This window comes from Leucoraja erinacea, chromosome 2 (assembly GCF_028641065.1).
Source record: "Leucoraja erinacea ecotype New England chromosome 2, Leri_hhj_1, whole genome shotgun sequence".
Classification (NCBI taxonomy): Eukaryota; Metazoa; Chordata; class Chondrichthyes; order Rajiformes; family Rajidae; genus Leucoraja; species Leucoraja erinaceus.
In genome coordinates, this window is record NC_073378.1 from 11,959,188 (window position 1) to 11,977,575 (window position 18,388).

At 42.7% G+C, this 18,388-nt stretch overlaps 1 protein-coding gene across 1 annotated transcript in view; it reads right to left on the reverse strand.

Annotated features, from left to right (window-relative positions):
• Positions 1-18,388, reverse strand: part of exoc2 (exocyst complex component 2) — a 236,411-nt gene that overhangs the window by 156,691 nt on the left and 61,332 nt on the right. The window contains exons 3-4 of the mRNA XM_055651664.1: positions 17,802-17,978; positions 7,102-7,228 (exon numbers count right to left, since the gene is read on the reverse strand). Of these exons, the coding sequence (XP_055507639.1) occupies positions 7,102-7,228; positions 17,802-17,978 (304 nt within the window). The remainder of the gene's footprint in view (positions 1-7,101; positions 7,229-17,801; positions 17,979-18,388) is intronic.

Sequence of the window (18,388 nt, forward strand, 5' to 3'; positions counted from 1 at the left end):
TTGAGCTAGTGTACGGGGTGAGCGCTGGCCGGTGCAGGCCCTGGGGGCTGAAGGGCCTGTTTCCACGCTGCATCTCTAAACTAAACTAAACTTGGAAGCAAGATTGGTGGAATGCAGGCACGAGCCGTCAGGGTGGGCAAGGTAAGCACTGCCTACCCTGACTAAAATTATAAAATGGTAATTATTAAATATAAATAACAAAGGCATGGGAGAATAATGCATACCTAAGAGATCGATCTCTTAGGTAGGTATAATTCTCCGTGCCTTCCATCCGCAGTGCATGTAATATGTGAAGGTCTGTGCAGCCAACGTGCCGTCGATGATGCTTCAAGCCGTCAATTTCCAAGGGACTGAAGGCAGCTGAAATACAGTGCATGCGTAGCATCAAGTTTCTTGGCAGGTTTTTCAAACATGGATTGCCATTATCTTAAGAGTATCTTAAGAAACAAAGAGAGAAGAATGGAGTTTGTGTACTAATGATGTGGAAAGTAGATATCTTGGTGCTATATGTTTTCAAATACCTTATTTCCCGGCAATGAAGATGCTATTTTTTAACCAAAAATAAGGCACGAAAATGTACGTGTCTTGGAAGCCGAATTTGGAAGGTTGTTAGCCAAGAAAGATAGACTTGGCTTTCCCTCAGTACAGCAACATCAAGAACAATATTGTTGTACTGAGGGATAGCGAAGTCTATCCTTCATTGCTGGCTGCTGATGGGAAGCGGCTGTACAAGATACAAGATACAAGATAAATTTAATTGTCACGTGTGCCAGATGGCACAGTGAAATGAATTCCCATACAGCCACACAAAAAGGATAGGACTTGGCTTTCCCTCAGTACAGCAACATCAAGAACGATATTGTTGTACTGAGGGATAGCGAAGTCTATCCCTCATTGCTGGCAGCTGATGGGAAGCGGCTGTAAAAGGACAGCGCTGCCGGGGAGAGGAGAAGGAGGGGGTCGGGGATCATGCCGGCAACCCACTTGCCGTGACCCTCCGGGCGCGGAGCCACCACATTGTGGCCGGGGGGAGAAGTAGCTCGGGTCGCCACCTCAGCTCCTCCTGCCGGCCCCCGCTCACCTCTGGCAGTGCTCTCCGTCTGAAAACCTCTCTTCTGCCGTTCGCCGGCCTCACTCATGCCAGCCGCTTGCCGCAAATCCTTAAATTCCGACAGTGCGATCAAGGGACCAATTGAGGTTACTCGGTTGTCGGAATTTAAGGATTTGCAGGAAGCGGCTGACATGAACGAAGCCAGCGAGCGGCAAGTGAGAGATGTTCAGACGGAGAGCACTGCCAGAGGTGAGCGGGCCGGCAGAAGGTACTGAGGTGGCGTCCGCTGTCTGGTCCCAGCAGCCGCTTTGCAACCACCCGAGCTACTTCCCTCCCCGGCCACAATGCGGTAACTCCGCGCCCGGAGCGCCGTGGGAGCGGTGAATGAGTGAGTTACTGGCATGATCCCCGACCCCCTCCTTCTCAATGCTCCTGCTCTCCACACAACTTTACCCCTGACCAGACTCCCCACACACTGTGAAAGGAACTCTCCCCCCAATTGGTCCCTTGAACAAGTATTGTCATTCAATAAACTCACAACTGATTCAACGTCCCAGTTTGTGCTCCTGTTTTTCCCACCATCTCTCCACCTGCCGTCACCCTCCACCCCCCACCCATTCAGTAATTCAGAATGAAGGAGATTTGGAAGCCTTGGGCAAATTGCTTTCTTTATTTTTATTTTTATGAGCATGAGAAATTCTATGTCCCACCAGCCTTCTTTCAAAATTTAGCAACTCAAAATGGGGGTGCGTTTTCATTGCTGGGAAATAAGTAAGTAAGTAAGTTTACTGGCCAAGTATTTACATACAAGGAATTTGCCTTGGTGCTCCGCCCACAAGTAACAACATGACATACCGTGAGCGTTACGAATGACTAAGAAATCACTAGATATTAATAATAATAAAACATTAATGATAAAACACCATTGATCAAGCATGTGAACCAACAATACGGTATTTATTAAGAGATTTCGCTTTTGAAGACTTTATAAAAGTTGACTGACAGCTAACGGAGAGAACAATCTGCGCATGCGCGGTTTAAGATTTTTTTTAAAGCCGACTGACTGCCTACCCTGAGTAATTACTCACGGCATGTGCCTGGTGGAATGGTACAGTGTTTTTAAGTCAGGAATCAGTCAGTCAAGATTCTCTTTGATATCTAAACCTAAAAGACCTCTCCCTGATGTTTAAAATACATTTGTTCAGTTACATTGTTTAGTAGAATATGGGCCAAATGCAGACATAACAGACCTGCATTGCAAGGAATCTTGGTTGGCATGGATGAGTTGGGCCGAATAGTTCCCGTGGCACCGTTGGATAGCTAGTTACTGTCTGCTCACATTAAGTGAGTAAACATTAAATAATTGCACATATGGCTGGGTTAGGCTGTGTGACAATGGGTTTGGTATGAAGGGTCATTGGTAAATGCTCACTTCAGGGAAGGTAAGACTGAGTGTTTAAGAAGGAACTGCAGATGCTGGAAAATCGAAGGTACACAAAAATGCTGGAGAAACTCAGCGGGCGCAGCAGCATCCATGGAGCGAAGGAAATAGGCAACGTTTCGGTGTTGTGGTTAGCAGGAAGGCTTGAAGCTAAAATATAGAAACCACAGATTTGGCCAGGTTTGGTTGCAGTCTCCACTTCTAGAATCTTTCAACTACACAGAATGTCCTCCATTTCCAAGTCGTTTTCACCCATGTTGCAAATGTCATATTATTTTGTTATAAGATTGCTAAGGATTTGGACACACTAGAGGCAGGAAACATGTTCCTGATGTTGGGGGAGTCCAGAACCAGGGGTCAGAGTTTAAGAATAAGGAGTAAGCCATTTAGAACAGAGACGAGGAAACACTTTTTCTCACAGAGAGTGGTGAGTTAGGTCTTTATTCTCTGGAGCGCAGAAGGTTAAGGGGGGACTTGATAGAGGTCTATAAAATGATGAGAGGGATAGACAGAGTTGATGTGGACAAGCTTTTCCCTTTGAGAATAGGGAAGATTCAAACAAGAGGACATGACTTCAGAATTAAGGGACAGAAGTTTAGGGGTAATATGAGGGGGAACTTCTTTACTCAGAGAGTGGTAGCGGTGTGGAATGAGCTTCCAGTGGAAGTGGTGGAGGCAGGTTCATTGGTATCATTTAAAAATAAATTAGATAGGCATATGGATGAGAAGGGAATGGAGGGTTATGGTATGAGTGCAGGCAGGTGGGACTAAGGGGAAAAAAAAAGTTGTTCGGCATGGACTTGTAGGGCCGAGATGGCCTGTTTCCGTGCTGTAATTGTTATATGGTTATATGTTATATGGTCTGTGGAATTCTCTGCCTCAGAGGGCAGTGGAGGCAGGTTCTCTGGATGCTTTCAAGAGAGAGCTAGATAGGGCACTTAAAAATAGCGGAGTCAGGGGAGAAGACAGGAACGGGGTACTGATTGGGGATAATCAGCCTTGCTCACATTGAATGGCGGTGCTGGCTCAAAGGGCCGAATGGCCCACCCCTGCACCTATTGTCTATTGTCTATTACAGGACGAAAATTGAGATGGAAGATGATAATTTCTTACAGACATCTTGTTAAATGGAATTTTAAATCACCAAACATTTGAAGGCTTCTTGGTTAGCAAACAACTTTCAAACCATTAAATCTATATTTGAGACTTTCGCCGAGTGAATGTCTAAACTGATAAGGAAGCTGTCCAGCTGTAAACAAACACATTTCATCCAAGGCCAATGGGGCCTTCATGCATCACTGTGCCCAAGCCAAGAAATAGGAGTGACAACAGGAAGCAGCAACTTTCATAAGGCAAGGGGTAGAAGTATTTTAATTACCACACATCATGCAGGGGTACAACAGTGGCACAAGAGACTGCACATGTTGGAATCTTGAGAAAAACAATAGTTGGGGGCACTGAGCAGTTCAGGCAGCATCTCGGGAGAGAACGGACAGAAGTTATTTCGTATCGGGACCTTTCTTTAGACTGATGGTCCCCACTGTAAGTGACTAAGCCATTTTTGAATGGGAGGAATTATTTTAAATGCAATAATTAAGATTAACCTTTCAGTCGAGTAATTTGTGCGAAGATGAAAGTTGGTGGGAATGACGCATTATTATGAATTAACCACAGTGTACATATATGGTATTCTGAGAAATTGATGATGCATTATAAATTGTGGTTCATACTTGGGGCGATTGCCAAAGGACCAAAAGACAGAGACATTTCACAAAAGCAGAATGCTGCAGCTACTCGAAATTGGAAATAAAAACCAAAAATGTTGGAGTAGTCAAGCAGCATCTCTGAAGACAGAAACAAAGCTGATGTTTCAGATTAATGAACTGATGCAAATTGACCGACCAGAAACATTACCTTTTTTTTCCACATCCTAACTGAAGCAAATTAACAGAGAATCCAAAAAAACATTGTGCAAAGAATGTAAATCATATAATTACAAATGGCTTTCCTCAATGCTTAATTTTTACTTGAATATTACACAGGAATGGGCAGGTTTGCTGGAGTTGTGTATACTGATCTTACAAATAAATCAGAATCGACTATACAAACAGCTAAAACTATTTTGAAGCCATTCTGTTCTGCTACATTTTATCCTGTCAGAAATAGAATAAGATGAACTAGGTACAGAATAAAACAGAATATGTACAGTGGGAATTTAGGCGAGTTAGAATATCCTTAAAATAGACGTTGGAGCACCAGAGCAACAAATTAAATCTAAAGATATCAGATGTGTGAATAAGCGTTGCAGTAGCGAAAGGTTTATGTGGTAATATTTTGGAGGGAGCAAAACATTTCTGATTGGAAGATGTGGGGCTTTAAACCTCAGGGTTGAAAATGAACCCTCAAACTATGGACCCAAGCAAACAATTGAACACCAATAGAACTATAAAGAACAGGGAGCTTTCACTGGGAGCCGAATACAATTTTTTTGATATTTCTAACATACAATTGAAAGAAATCCTGTGATATTCATGAATTAATGTCAAACAAAACAAGCAACATGTCCGCAAATGATGTTGCTCTAGAGTAACTTTAAAATGGGTAAAAGGAGGACATATGAATATCTTGAATGAGAAGTTGAAACTGGAGATGTACTTGCATACAGAGACTTACAGGAATAAAAGCTCAAGAGTAACTTAGAAAAGCCCCATGGAGAAAAAAAAACATTCATAGCGTAAACTCAGCACTGACTAACTCTGGAGATTGTTGTTTAGAGTGTGGTTTTAATGATCTCTTTCAAGATTTGAATTGTGTATCTTGATTTAAAATCTATACGAAGTCTGCCGACATTATTGTTGTTCTGTTTATTATGATATATGCCTACATCATCAGCATGTCTCATTGTAATGCCCATAATGTAAATTCTTTTATCTTAAATTCAGGATATAAATACTATTCACCTTACTCACGAAAAGTAAAGTAAATAAGCTTGCTCCCCTTGCAAAGTTAAGATCGTTTCTGTATGTACATGCTATAGATATACAGTTGCATCAGTCTGTTCCTTACATGTACCAAAAATAAATGGCAAATAAATAAACAATTTGGGCTCACCATGTTAAAAGAAGCTCTATTGTCAGAGGACATTAGCTTCTATTGCTGGTAGATGGCAAGAGAGACTTTTTTTGTAAATATTTATAGAAGTCTATGTACTGTATATATGAAAAATAAAGAGTGGTCACATAACTTGATTTGACTACACACGTCATTGGCATTGCATCTGCACTTTGTGCATGTTATAGTCACATATTGCAATCCATTAAATTAAGATTAATTAATGGTACTTCAACATTATTATTGCAGTGTATCCTGACAAATCAACTGTATCAACTGCTCACTTTTCATGGATTGAAAACTTCCTCCAATTCCCATCAATTCAACTCCAAAAGTGGGAAATCACAGTTGTCTCATTGCTTACTAATATTTATAAATGCAAATAGTTAGTGTGACATGTAATTGCAGACATGGCCACTTGTTTTTGTTTGGAAGTTCCAAATAAAAAATCTTGTCTCTCTCCACACTCAGGAAGGAGATGTCTACCATCCACTCCCTACCCCTCCTTTCAGAAGAATCAGATCACTTAGTATTTCATTTAAAGCAATTATACGGACACTATCAAATGCAGCATTTGCCAAAGTGCCTGTTAACTGGGAAGAATAGGCTGGGTAGGTCACTTCTCCCAGCACAAATCTCAAGTATATTTCTTGAGAGCATTACTTGCCTTTTAGTTGTATGGTACGTATTCCAGTGATAAGTCAGAACCTTGTCCAACCTCATAGCCACTGCTAGTCTTAAATCAGCATCTCTATAAGCCTCTAGTTACAAGAATGATCCCGGGGATGATGGGTTAATGTATGATGAGCGTTTGGCGGTTCTGGACCTGTACTCGCTGGAGTTTAGAAGTACGAAGGAGGACCTCATTGAAACTTACCAAATATTGAAAGACCTGAATAGAGTGGGAGAGTCTAGCTCCAGAGTGCACTGCCTCAGAATTAAGGGACAGACTAATAGAAAGGAGGATTTTCTTCAGCCAGAGGGTGGCGAATCTGTGGAATTCATTGCCACAGATGGCTGTCAAGGTCAAGTCTTTGGGTGTTTATTAAAGTGGAGATTGACAGGTTCTTGAATAGTAAGGGTGTCAAAGGTTACAGGGATAAGTCAGGAGAATGGGGTTGAGAGGGAAATATAGATCAGCCATAGATTGGAAGAGTAGACTTGATGGGACAAATGGTCTACCCCTGCTCCTATGACGAATTTATCATCATATTTTCATTTTCCTACTCCCACCACAAATAAAAAAAATTACTCAGCTGTCCTAAGCCAGGACCACAGGGTAGATAGTCAGTACAAAAGAAACCTCAGAGAATTTTCCATACTTGCTTCATCAGGCATTTAACCACACCTTTAACAAGATCCCTAAATTAAAAAAAAAAGTATTTACAATACTGACTTACCTCCAATGTTCTTTTGATTCATTTGCTGTACATTAAGTACATCCATTCAATTAACAAACATTTATCAAAATCTGTTAATAGCAGAATTTATTACTCACTTGTGTACGTCGATCCCAAGAGGATTAGCTGGACGCAGAGATAAGGGAGAAATCCCTTTATTCCTATCAGTCCGCATGTCATAATAGTTCATTTCTTCAACCCAAACTGCTGATTGATCCAGGATACCTGGAGAAAAACAAACAAACGATAAGAAAAGAGGTCTAGGATTAATGACTAAATGCTTTCTAACTGTTACTGTCAGAATCCATGTGTGGCGAAAAAATTAAACGGGGAAGGCGGCTCAACCGTGGCTGACGAGGAAAATCAAGGATAGTGTTAAATCCAAGGAAGATAAATATTAATTGGCCAAAGGACTGGGAGAAATGTAAAATTCAACAGAGGACAAAGGGGTTAATTAAGAGGGGGGGGGGGAGAGAACAAAAGAAAGCTTGTGGGGAATATAAAACTGACTGGAGAAGCTTCTTTAGATATGTAAAAAGGAAAAGATTAGTAGGTCCTTTACAATCAGAGACAGGTGAATTTATAATGGGAAACAAGGAAATGGCAGACAATTAAATGAGTACTTTGGCTCTGTCTTCACCAAGGAAGACACAAACAATCTCCCAGAAATTCTAGGATACCAAGGATCTAGTGGGAGTGAGACGCTGAATGAAATCCACATTAGTCAGGAAATGGTGTTAGGTAAACTGTTGGGACAAGGCAAATAAAACTCCAGGGCCTGATGGTCTTCATCCCAGGAAACTCAAGGAGGTGGCCATAGAAATCGTGGATGCATTGGTGATAATTTTCCAATGTTCTATAGACTCTGGATCAGTTCCTGTGGACTGGAGGGTCGCTAATGTAACCCCACTTTTTAAGAAAGGAGGGAGAGAGAAAACAGGGAATTATAGACCAGTTAGCCTTACATCGTTAGTGGGGAAGATGCTTGAGTTGATTATTAAAGATGTAATAGCAGCGCATTTGGAATGCAGTGACAGGATCGGTCAAAGTCAGCATGGATTTACTAAGGGAAAATCATGCTCGACTAATCTTCTGGAATTTTTTGAGGATGTAACAAGTAGAATGGAAAAGAGAGAGCCAGTGGATGTGATGTACCTGGACTTTCAAAAAGCCTTTGACAAGGTCCCACACAAAAAATTAGTGTGCAAAGTCAGAGCACATGGTATTGGGGGTGGGGTATTGACATGGATAGAGAACTATGTCTGAAGAAGGGTTTCGGCCCGAAACGTTGCCTATTTCCTTTGCTCCATAGATGCTGCTGCACCCGCTGAGTTTCTCCAGCTTGTTTGTGTACCTATGGATAGAGAACTGCTTGGCAGACAGGAAGCAAAGAGTAGAATTTAACAGGTCCTTTTCAGAATGGCAGGCAGTGACTAGTAGGATGCCGCAAGGCTCGGTGCTGAGACCCCAGTTATTTACAATATTAACGATTTAGATGAGGGAATTACCATACGATATGGTTATGGAGGGAAGTTGGTCTGCCGACAGTCACAACACACAAGGTATGCAAAAACCTGAGCTTAAACGTGAAAACAAAAAGAAAAAGACAGGCGACTGTTGGCTGGCTGCCGTGTGCACAGAGAATTCACTGGAACAAATGAACAAACAAACACAGACTTATGCCCTGAACAGAGGATTCTAAATATAACATCTCCACGTTTGCGGATGACACAAAGCTGGGTGGCAGTGTGAGCTGCGAGGAGGATGCTCATGAGGCTGCAGCAGCCTGCACCGCCATTCAATATGGCTGATCATCCAACTCAGTATCCTGTACCTGCCTTCTCTCCATACCCCCTGATCCCCTTGGAACTGGTGGCAGAGAGTTTCCAGAGATTCACCACTCTCTGTGTGAATAGGTTAGGCTTGGACAGGTGGGCAGATACATGGCAACTGTAGTATAATGTGGATAAATGTGAAGAACAGGATGGCAGATTATTATCTGAATGATGACAGATTAGGAAAAGGGGAGGTGCAACGAGACCTGGGTGTGCTTGTACATCAGTCACTGAACGTATGCATGCAAGTACAGCAGGCAGTGAAGAAAGCTAATGGCATGTTGGCCTTCATTGTGAGAGGATTTGAGTTTAGGAGCAAGGAGGTCCTACTGCAGTTGTACAGGGCCCTGGTGAAAACACATCTGGAGTATTGTGCACATTTTTGGTCTCCTAATTTGAGGAAGGACATTATTGCTATTGAGGGAGTACAGCGTAGGTTCACCAAATTTATTCCCGTGATGGCGGGACAGACATATGATGAAAGGATGGGTCGGCTGGGCTTGTATTCACTGGAATTTAGAAGGATGAGAGGGATTCTTGATGATGGAAACATAAAATTCTTAAAGGGTTGGACAGGCTAGATGCAGGAAAAATGTTCTCGATGTTGGGGAACTCCAGAACCAGGGGTCACTGTTTACGAATAAGAGGTAGGCCATTTAGGATTGACATGAGGAAAAACATCTCTTGGGGTTAAAGGAATCAAGGAATATGGGGAAATAGCAGGAATGGGCTACTGATTTTAGAAGATCAGCCATGATCATATTGAATGGCGGTGCTGGCTCGAAGGGCCGAATGATCTACCCCTGCACCTATTTTTTTATGTTTCTGATGAAAATACTCCATTGTTGATTGTGCTTTTTTTAAGCCAGATGTTTAGATAAATTGAAGGTGTCTAATTTGACCAGGGTTTCTGAATATTTTGTCACTAGAAAAAGAGATTACAAAAAAATATGCAACCAAACTGAAGATCAAAAATATTAATTTTATCCATCAGCATGCAATTATTGAGTTGACTGGAATCCTTCATCATGTATTCCAACTCTTGCTCTTTTAAAATATGAACAGAAAATGCTGGTTATCAGGTAGTGCAAGTAGAAAAAGCAATGTCATAGGTCAATGCACAATCAAAATACCAAGAAGAGATTTATGCAGAGCCACAATGTCATGGTCAATATTATGGGTACTATACTTTCAGAAGATGCAGTCGGGATTTATGAGTGTGATATCAGAGATGAGGAATTTCTGTCCACAGAAGTTGCAACTGTTCTCCTTAGACCAGAGAATACCAAGAACACATTTGATAGGTCTCTTCAAAATCAAGAAAGATTCGGATTCAAAAAGGCTTAAGTGTTTCCAGTGACGGAAGCATAATGAAAAGGATACATAATCAAGACTGGTAAAGGATGACAAACTAGATTAAAATCAACGAGTTCTTCACAGGGGCACGAGTCCAGTCGTCGATGTAGCGGAGAAAGAGTTGGGAGATGGTGTACATTGGGAATAATGACTGTCCGACGTAACAAAAAGGCAGGCATGGCTTGGGCCCATTCGAGTGCCCCATGCAGAACTATTTTTGCACCTGTGCAGAACTCATTGATTTCATTAGCTCTAATTAAACCCAACCCTCAAATTCACTTGGACTATCTCCAACACACCTCTCTCCCCGTTCTTGACCTCTCTGTATCCAACACAGGGGACAGACTATTGACTACAAACCTACCCACTCCCCCAGTTATCTGGTCTACACTTCTGCCCACCCTGCCTCTTGCAAAGATGATATCCACTACTTTCAATTCATCCATCTCCTCCGCATCTGCTCCCATGATGTGATTTTCCAATCGAGGACATCCATTAAATGAATGTGGTTTCCCCTCTGCATTCATAGATGGATCCCTCACCTGCGTCTCCTCTTTGTCCCATAGTTCTGTCCTCGCTCTCCCCACACCTAGATGAAACAAGGATAGGAGTTCCCCAGTTCCTCACCTTTCATCCCACACAACTTCCTCTGACATTTCCAGCATCAGCAACGTGATCCCACCACATCACATATTCCCATCTCTACCCCTTTCCGCAGAGATCGTTCACTCCGCATCTTGTTCACTCAGCCCTTCCCATCCAAACCACCTCCTCCCCAGGTACTTTACTCTGCAACCACAGGAGATGTATCACCTATCCCTATAGCTCCCCCTCGCCTCCTTCCAGGGAGCCCAGCAGTCTTTCCAAGTGAGACAGAGGTTCACGTGCATCTTCTCTAACCTCATCTACTGCATCCGGTGTTCCTGATGTGCCCTCCTGTGCATTGGTGAGACCAAGCATAGACTCAGTGACCGAACGGTTGCACTGGGTCAGCTAGGGCCTACTGGATCTCCCTGTTGCTAAACATCTTAACTCCCCTTCCCATTCCCATAGTTACTTTTCTGTCCAACTCTCCATTGCCAGAGTAAGGCCACATCCAAACCTCTCGGACAATTCACAACCCAATGGTATGAGCAATGAATTCTCCAAGTTTAGGTAACGACCCCACAATAGCCCCCTTCCTCCTCCCCCTTTCTTTCTGTCCCATCGCCAATCCATGTTCTCCAGAGATGTCTCCTAACCCGCTGAGTTACTCCAGCATTTTGTGTCTTTCCTCAGTAAACCTGCATCCGCAGTTCCTTGTTATTACCTTAAAAATTGGCACTTGACAAGTGACATGAGAAAAATATTGCAACCTCAATGTCACCGAGATAACTAAATGTTTGTGGACAGGCAGCAAAATCCAGGCTATCATGATCATAAATGGAATAAACATGAAACATAACAACAAAGAGAATCCCTTCACTCTTAGAGTTATAGTCAGAATCATATAGCCTGGAAACAAGGCTTGCCCACACCGATCAAAATTACACTATCAAGATTACACCAATCTACACAAGTCCCACCTGCCTGCATTTGGTCCATATCCCTGTAAACCTAACCTATCCATATACCTGTTTTAATGTTTCTTAACTGTTGTGATAGTACCTGCCTCAATTAACTCCACCGGCAGCTCATTCCAAACACCCACTACCCTTTGTATAAAAAAGTATACCTCAGGTTCCTATTAAATCTAATCCCCCTCACCTTAAACTTGTGGTTTGCAATTCCGCTACTCTGGGCAAAAGACGGTGCATTTACCTTATGTATTCCTCATGATTTTGTAGAAGATCAACTCTAATTCTCCTGCACTTCAAGGAATAAAGGCCTAGCCCGCTCAACTTCTCCCTCCCGCTCAAGCCTTTGAATCCTGGCAACAACCTCGTAAATCTTCTCTCTACCTTTTCCAGCTTGACAACTTTTTCCTATAACATGATGACCATAACTGAACACAATACTCTAAATATGGCCTCACCAATATCTAATATAATTGCAACATGACCTCCCAATCTTCTATATATTGTCCTCAGACTGATGGCCAATGTGCCAAAAGACTTCTTGACCACCCTTTCTACCTGTGACACCACTTTCAAAGAACTATGTGCCTGTACATAGATCAATTTTAGGGCCCCTGCTTTTCCCACTGTACTTACTTCCTCTGGGTTCCATTCTTAGAAAGCATGGCATCTCTTTTCATTGTTATGCTGATGATAGCCAACTATATATGCCGCTGAGGAAGGAAGATGCCTTTTCTGTCAAATCACTTCTGTCTTGTCTTGAGGACATTAAGTCCTGGATGGCCCTAAACATTCTAGGATTTAATGAAAAGAAGACAGAGGTGATATTGTTTGGTCCCAATGGCTGCCGTGAACCTCCCCCTGTTGACTTGGGTCCCCTGGCACGGTATGTGAAGCCAACAGTTTTGGACCTTGGTTTTAGGATGGACAGTGATTTTAAATTAGATCATCAGATAGGCGCGGTGGTAAAGTCCAGCTTCTTTCACCTAAGGCAGCTGGCAAAGGTGAAGCCCATTCTTGAGCGGCAGCATTTTGAAACAGTAATCCATGCCTTTATAACATCTAGGCTGGATTACTGTAACGCACTCTATTTTGGAGTTGCTCGATCTTCACTGGCTCGTCTCTAGTTGGTTCAAAATGCTGCTGCCCGCCTTTTAACTGGAACTCGAAAGAGGGAGCACATAACGCCAATTCTGGCCTCCCTCCTCTGGCTCCCGGTGTACTTTCGAGTTCAGTTTAAAATTCTTTTATTTGTTTTTAAATCTCTAAATGGGCTTGCCCCGCCTTACCTCTCTGAGCTGCTCCATCCATACACTCCTGCCCGGTGCCTCAGGTCAGCTGATCAGCTGCTCCTGGAGGTACCGAGGTCTAAGCGGAAGCTCAGAGGGGATAGAGCATTCTCTGTTGCTGCTCCGGTGCTATGGAACTCTCTGCCGTTGCACATCAGGCAGGCCCCCCTCACTGTCCATTTTCAAAACCAGTATTAAAACACATTTATATTCCTTGGCTTTTGACCCTGCTTGAGACTTTTCCTCCTGTTTTAGTGCTTTTAATGTTTTTTCTTTTATTGTTTTTACTATTTCTTTTAATGTTTTTATTGTAGTGTAATAATTTCTTGTCCATGATTAGTCATGTACAGCACTTTGTTGCAACTGTGGTTGTTTTTAAAGTGCTCTATAAATAAAGTTATTATTATTATTATTATGTACTCTTAGATCCCTCTGCTCTGCAACACTCCGCAGAGCCCTATCATTCACTGTGTAGGCCCTGCCCTTGTTAGCCTTCCCAAAATGCATCACCTCACATTTCTCTATATTAAATTCCATAAACCATTCTTCAGCCCACCTGCCCAACGATCAAGATCCTGCTGTAATGTTTGACAACTATCTCTATGATTTTCTAGGTTTCTATCTCACTATCTACAATACCATCCACTTTAATGTCATCTGCAAACTTGCTAATCTTGCCATGCATGTTCTCATCCAAGTCATTGTTATTGAGGAGAAACACTAATGGGCCCAGCATCAAAACCTGAGGCACACCACTTGTCACGGGCCTCCAGTCCAAAAAAACAACCTTCCACCATCACCCACTGCTTCCTTCCATGAAGCCAATGTTCTATGCATTCAGCTATCTCTCCTTGGTTCCCATGTGAACTAACCTTCCCGAGCAGCCTACCATGTAGAACCTGATTGGTATATGGACGGGAAAGGAGTGCAGGGTTATGGTCTGAGTGCAGGCAGATGGTATTTGGGGAAAATAAGTGTTCGGCATGGACTTGAAGGGCTGAGACGGCCTGTTTTCCGTGCTGTAATTGTTATATGGTTATATGGTTATAACCTTGCCAAATGCCTTGCTGAAATCCATGTACAGTCTAACCTCTGCCCTCATCAAATTTTTTGGTCATATCTTCAAAAACTCAGATTTGTGAGACACGACCTCCCACGAACAATACCACGCCAACTAGCGGTGCTGGCTCGAAGGGCCAAATGGTCTACTCCTGCACCTATTGTCTATTGACTACCTCTAATCAGCCCTGTCCATCTAAATGCATGTATATTTTATCCCTCAGAATACTCTCTAGCAATTTTCCAACCACAATTGGTAAGCTCACTGGGCTGCAGTACCCAGGCTTTACCCTGCACCCCTTCTTGAAAGGAGACACAACATTTTCCCATATTTAATGGCACCTCACCCGTAACTCGTAAATATCAGCCAGGTCACCTGCAATTTCCTCTCTACCTTCCCACATTGTCCTTGGATATATCGATCAGGCTCGCGAGATTTGTCTACATTCATACATGTCAGGACGTTCAGCACCTCGTGGACCGTAATACTAATTGCTCTCGAGATTCTCCCATTGACCATCCCAATAGGACCTTGCCCATGTCCTGGCTCCACACAGAGTTGACCACATTGATTCCTGAGGAGTTACCCATTTCCCCTTTATGAATATAAAATATTTTGGGATTATCCTTAATGTTATCTGCCAGAGCCATCGCCTGCCCGCTTCTTGCCCTCCCAATTTCCTTTTTTAGCTTGCTCCGTTCTTGACAGAAACAAAACATCCAACCATTAAAAATGAGCAGTTACATTCTCCAGTTACTCATTCCCTCTGTAGGTCAGTACCTCGCATTGATGAGGCACGACCTCACAAGTGGCAATGACTTTTTAAGCATCTTACCGAGCCGTTGCTTTAAACCTGTGATCTGGTGCAAATATTAACAAGTCATTCAATCATGGGGAAATGGAAGCCAGACTAAACAATGTTCTCACTCGATACGCTTTCTCAGCATTGAACATAAGTCAAAAACAGACTTCTCCGCTCCAAACCACTGGGGGAAGCTCCAACAAATATTGCATCTTTACATTCATGTTAATGTCATAACTCAATATTTAATACAAATTCAATTTTGTAAACTATACCTTCCTCGTTAGGGTATAACTGATGTGTAGAAAGCTACCATGTGAATGCTATTTTCATACCTGACAAAGCTTATTTGGAAAGTAATTCTGTTTCATATGCACAATGGGTCATTTTAACCCTTGGACACAATAATACTATTTCTGTAAAACCTCTGAGTTAATTATTTAAAAATTCAGTATATAACACATGTATACATGCATAGGAATTTTAAGCAGACACAGACAAGGACAACATCAAATTGTTAATTGGGAAACAAACTGTATATATTTACTTTGCCAAGCTCTAAATTAGAAAAATGGTTTGATGTGGCTTTGAGTAGAATGCAAATGAAGAACCAAAGCAAAATAGCAGACAGTACCAGAATTTGCTTACAAACAGAAGATATACACAACTAAATCTCTCAAGCCCTGCAAGTTTGCAAGAACAGATGAATGTTAGGAATGGAAGTAGACTACTTGGCTGCCTAGGCCTGGTTTGTCAAATAGATCATGTTGGATCTACATCTTAGCAACATTCTCCTGCCTTACATCTATCTCAATTGATGCTGTTAGTGAATGCAAAAATCAAATTCCGTGTTAAACATTTCATATCTCCAAACATCCACAGCTCTTGCAGTAAGAATTGGACAATTCTGAAAATGCATCCTTATTTTGATCAGAGGACCCTAATTCCATTCCTTCCCAATTCTTCTTATCGGCCAATGAGGGAGAAAACAATTCTACCATATCTATCTTAAAATTATTTTAACATTTATGCTCATTGCATGCCTCCTCATTTTCTTTTGACATTGATATGAATGTAACCTCGGATGAGGCAATGTGTTCACACGATTTAACTAAGGTTAAGGCATCATTCTGATGAATTTGCTTAGCACCTTTTCATGTACTGTGCATCTTCCCTTTTCTACAGTGCTGTAATTTGAATCTACTAGTTAGATGACTCCTGACCAAGGGTTTGTAACAAACGCAAAAGCTTCCTTTCCTGTGTTTAAGAAGGAACTGCAGATGCTGGAAAATCGAAGGTACACAAAAATGCTGGAGAAACTCAGCGAGTGCAGCAGCATCTATGGAGCGAAGGAAATAGGCAACGTTTCGGGACGAAACGTTGCCTATTTCCTTCACTCCATAGATGCTGCTGCACCCGCTAAGTTTCTCCAGCTTTCTTTCCTGTGTATTCCGCCCTTTTTGGATTGGTATGTAAGAAAATAAAGTAAAGCTCGACTTATTCCATCAAAAATTGATATTCCAGTCATGTATTTTCCCACATGTTCTCTACACCAAGGAGAGGGCAAATATTTAGAAGGGACCTTTAGGGCAACCCTTTCCACACAGAGGGTGGTGAATATATAGAACGAGCTGTCAAAGGATGCAATCTTTTAAACAATGTTAACAAGTCGATATCAAGCAAATGGGACTAGTTCAGAGAGACATCTGGGTCAGCATGGAGGGCTGAAGAGGCCCGTTTTCGTGCTGTGCAACTTTACACTCTGCATTCCTACTGACACGCATTTTCGTTTTGTGTAGTTAAGTTTTTGGTTTTTAGGTTGTGTTTATGTGTGGGGGAGGGGGGGGTTGAAACGGGGCTTGCTGTCTCTTCCTTCGGGGAATGCGACTTTTTTGTCGTATCCCCCTTCTCTGCCTCCGTCTGCGCTGAGGCCTAATGGCGGAGCTGGCGACCTCGAGGCTCCAGAGGCAGTCCGTCAGGCGCTCCCATCAGGGCGGCCCAGCTCGAGGGTGGAACGGCGCTCCCGTCGGGGTGGCCCAACTCGAGGGTGGAACGGTGCTCCCGCGAGGGCGGCCAGGCGCGGGGCTGAGACGCTCACGTGAGGGCGACCCGGCTCGGGGCTGGAACGGTGCTCCGGTGGCTGAGACGGCGTTCTGGCGGCGGTGACCTGAGTCCGGGGTTCGGCCGCGGGCCAGTGGACGACGTCGTCAACAGCTGCGTCCGCTGGACTGGAGGGTGGCAGCTTCGACCACCCCGGGCCGCGGTGTTTGAACCGGCCCGTTCGCGGAGCTCGGTGAGCCGCGGGACTGATTTATCGTCCCCATACCATCGCCCGGTGGGGTATCGCCTCAGCGCAGAGGGAGAAGAGGAGGGAAGAGACTGCAGCCCTAAGATTTTTGCCTCCATCACAGTGAGGAGGTGCTTGGTGGACTCACTGTGGTGGATGTTAATTTGTGTTTACTGTCTGTTCTGTTGTTTATTATTGTATTATTGTATGTATGACTGCAGGCACGAAATGTCGTTCAGACTGAAAGGTCTGAATGACAATAAAGGAAATTCAATTCAAATTCAACCATTTTTACATCACTCAGTCCAAATGACGAGTGTTAATGTGCGGGGATCGTTGGTCGGTGCAGCATTGGTGGGCCGAAGGGCCTGTTTCCGCGCTGTATCTCTAAACTATAAACTAAACTAAATGCTACTTTATTGCTTTAGAGTTTGCAGAATGGTAAGATCTTTAGGCAAAAAGTAGAAAATTCAAAACTAAGCTTCCTATCAAGGTTGACAACCATTTGTCAGTGAAAGAGAGTGTCAAGCATTACAGTCACAATAGAAATGATCCATTAAAAGGGGACATTTAAAAAAAAGACAAATATAGATATAAATCGACAAATAATTACCGATTTTCTCTTGCTTCATTAGTCTAAAGGAAACAGTTGAAGTTCCTTTGCCGCCTGATTTTGTGGTTACAATGATGTCTCCCTTATCATTTTTTGCTGGGCCAACTCGGCAGACTATTTTACTCGCAGACATCCATTCTGCAGTCAGCAAACAGTTGTGTCCACAAATTGACAGTCCTTTGAAAATAAATTAAAATTTGAGTTATTCATTTGAAAATATTGCTAACATATAAAGACTTACATACATAATACAAGAGTGACAAGGAATTTTAAGACAGAAAGTTAGCCTAAGGGTTCAGAAACCATCATGATTTTTAAAATTTTAAAACGTGAAAATTAAATAAGGATTTTAAAATCACAGAAATCACAATTTGCTGCCCTCACACACTTCTACTTCTGCTTGTTTACGGCACAACTGCCAACAGCTGGGTTATCTTGTGCAGGCTACACTCGCATGGGCACTGGTTGCAAAAGGGTTATTTAGATTTTTATGTGGCCAAGTTTGGTGAGATGATCCATGTCCAAGTTGTCGAGCTGTGACTTGAAGAGTGACAAGGTTGGTGCACACCTGGCGGTGTTGGGAAGGA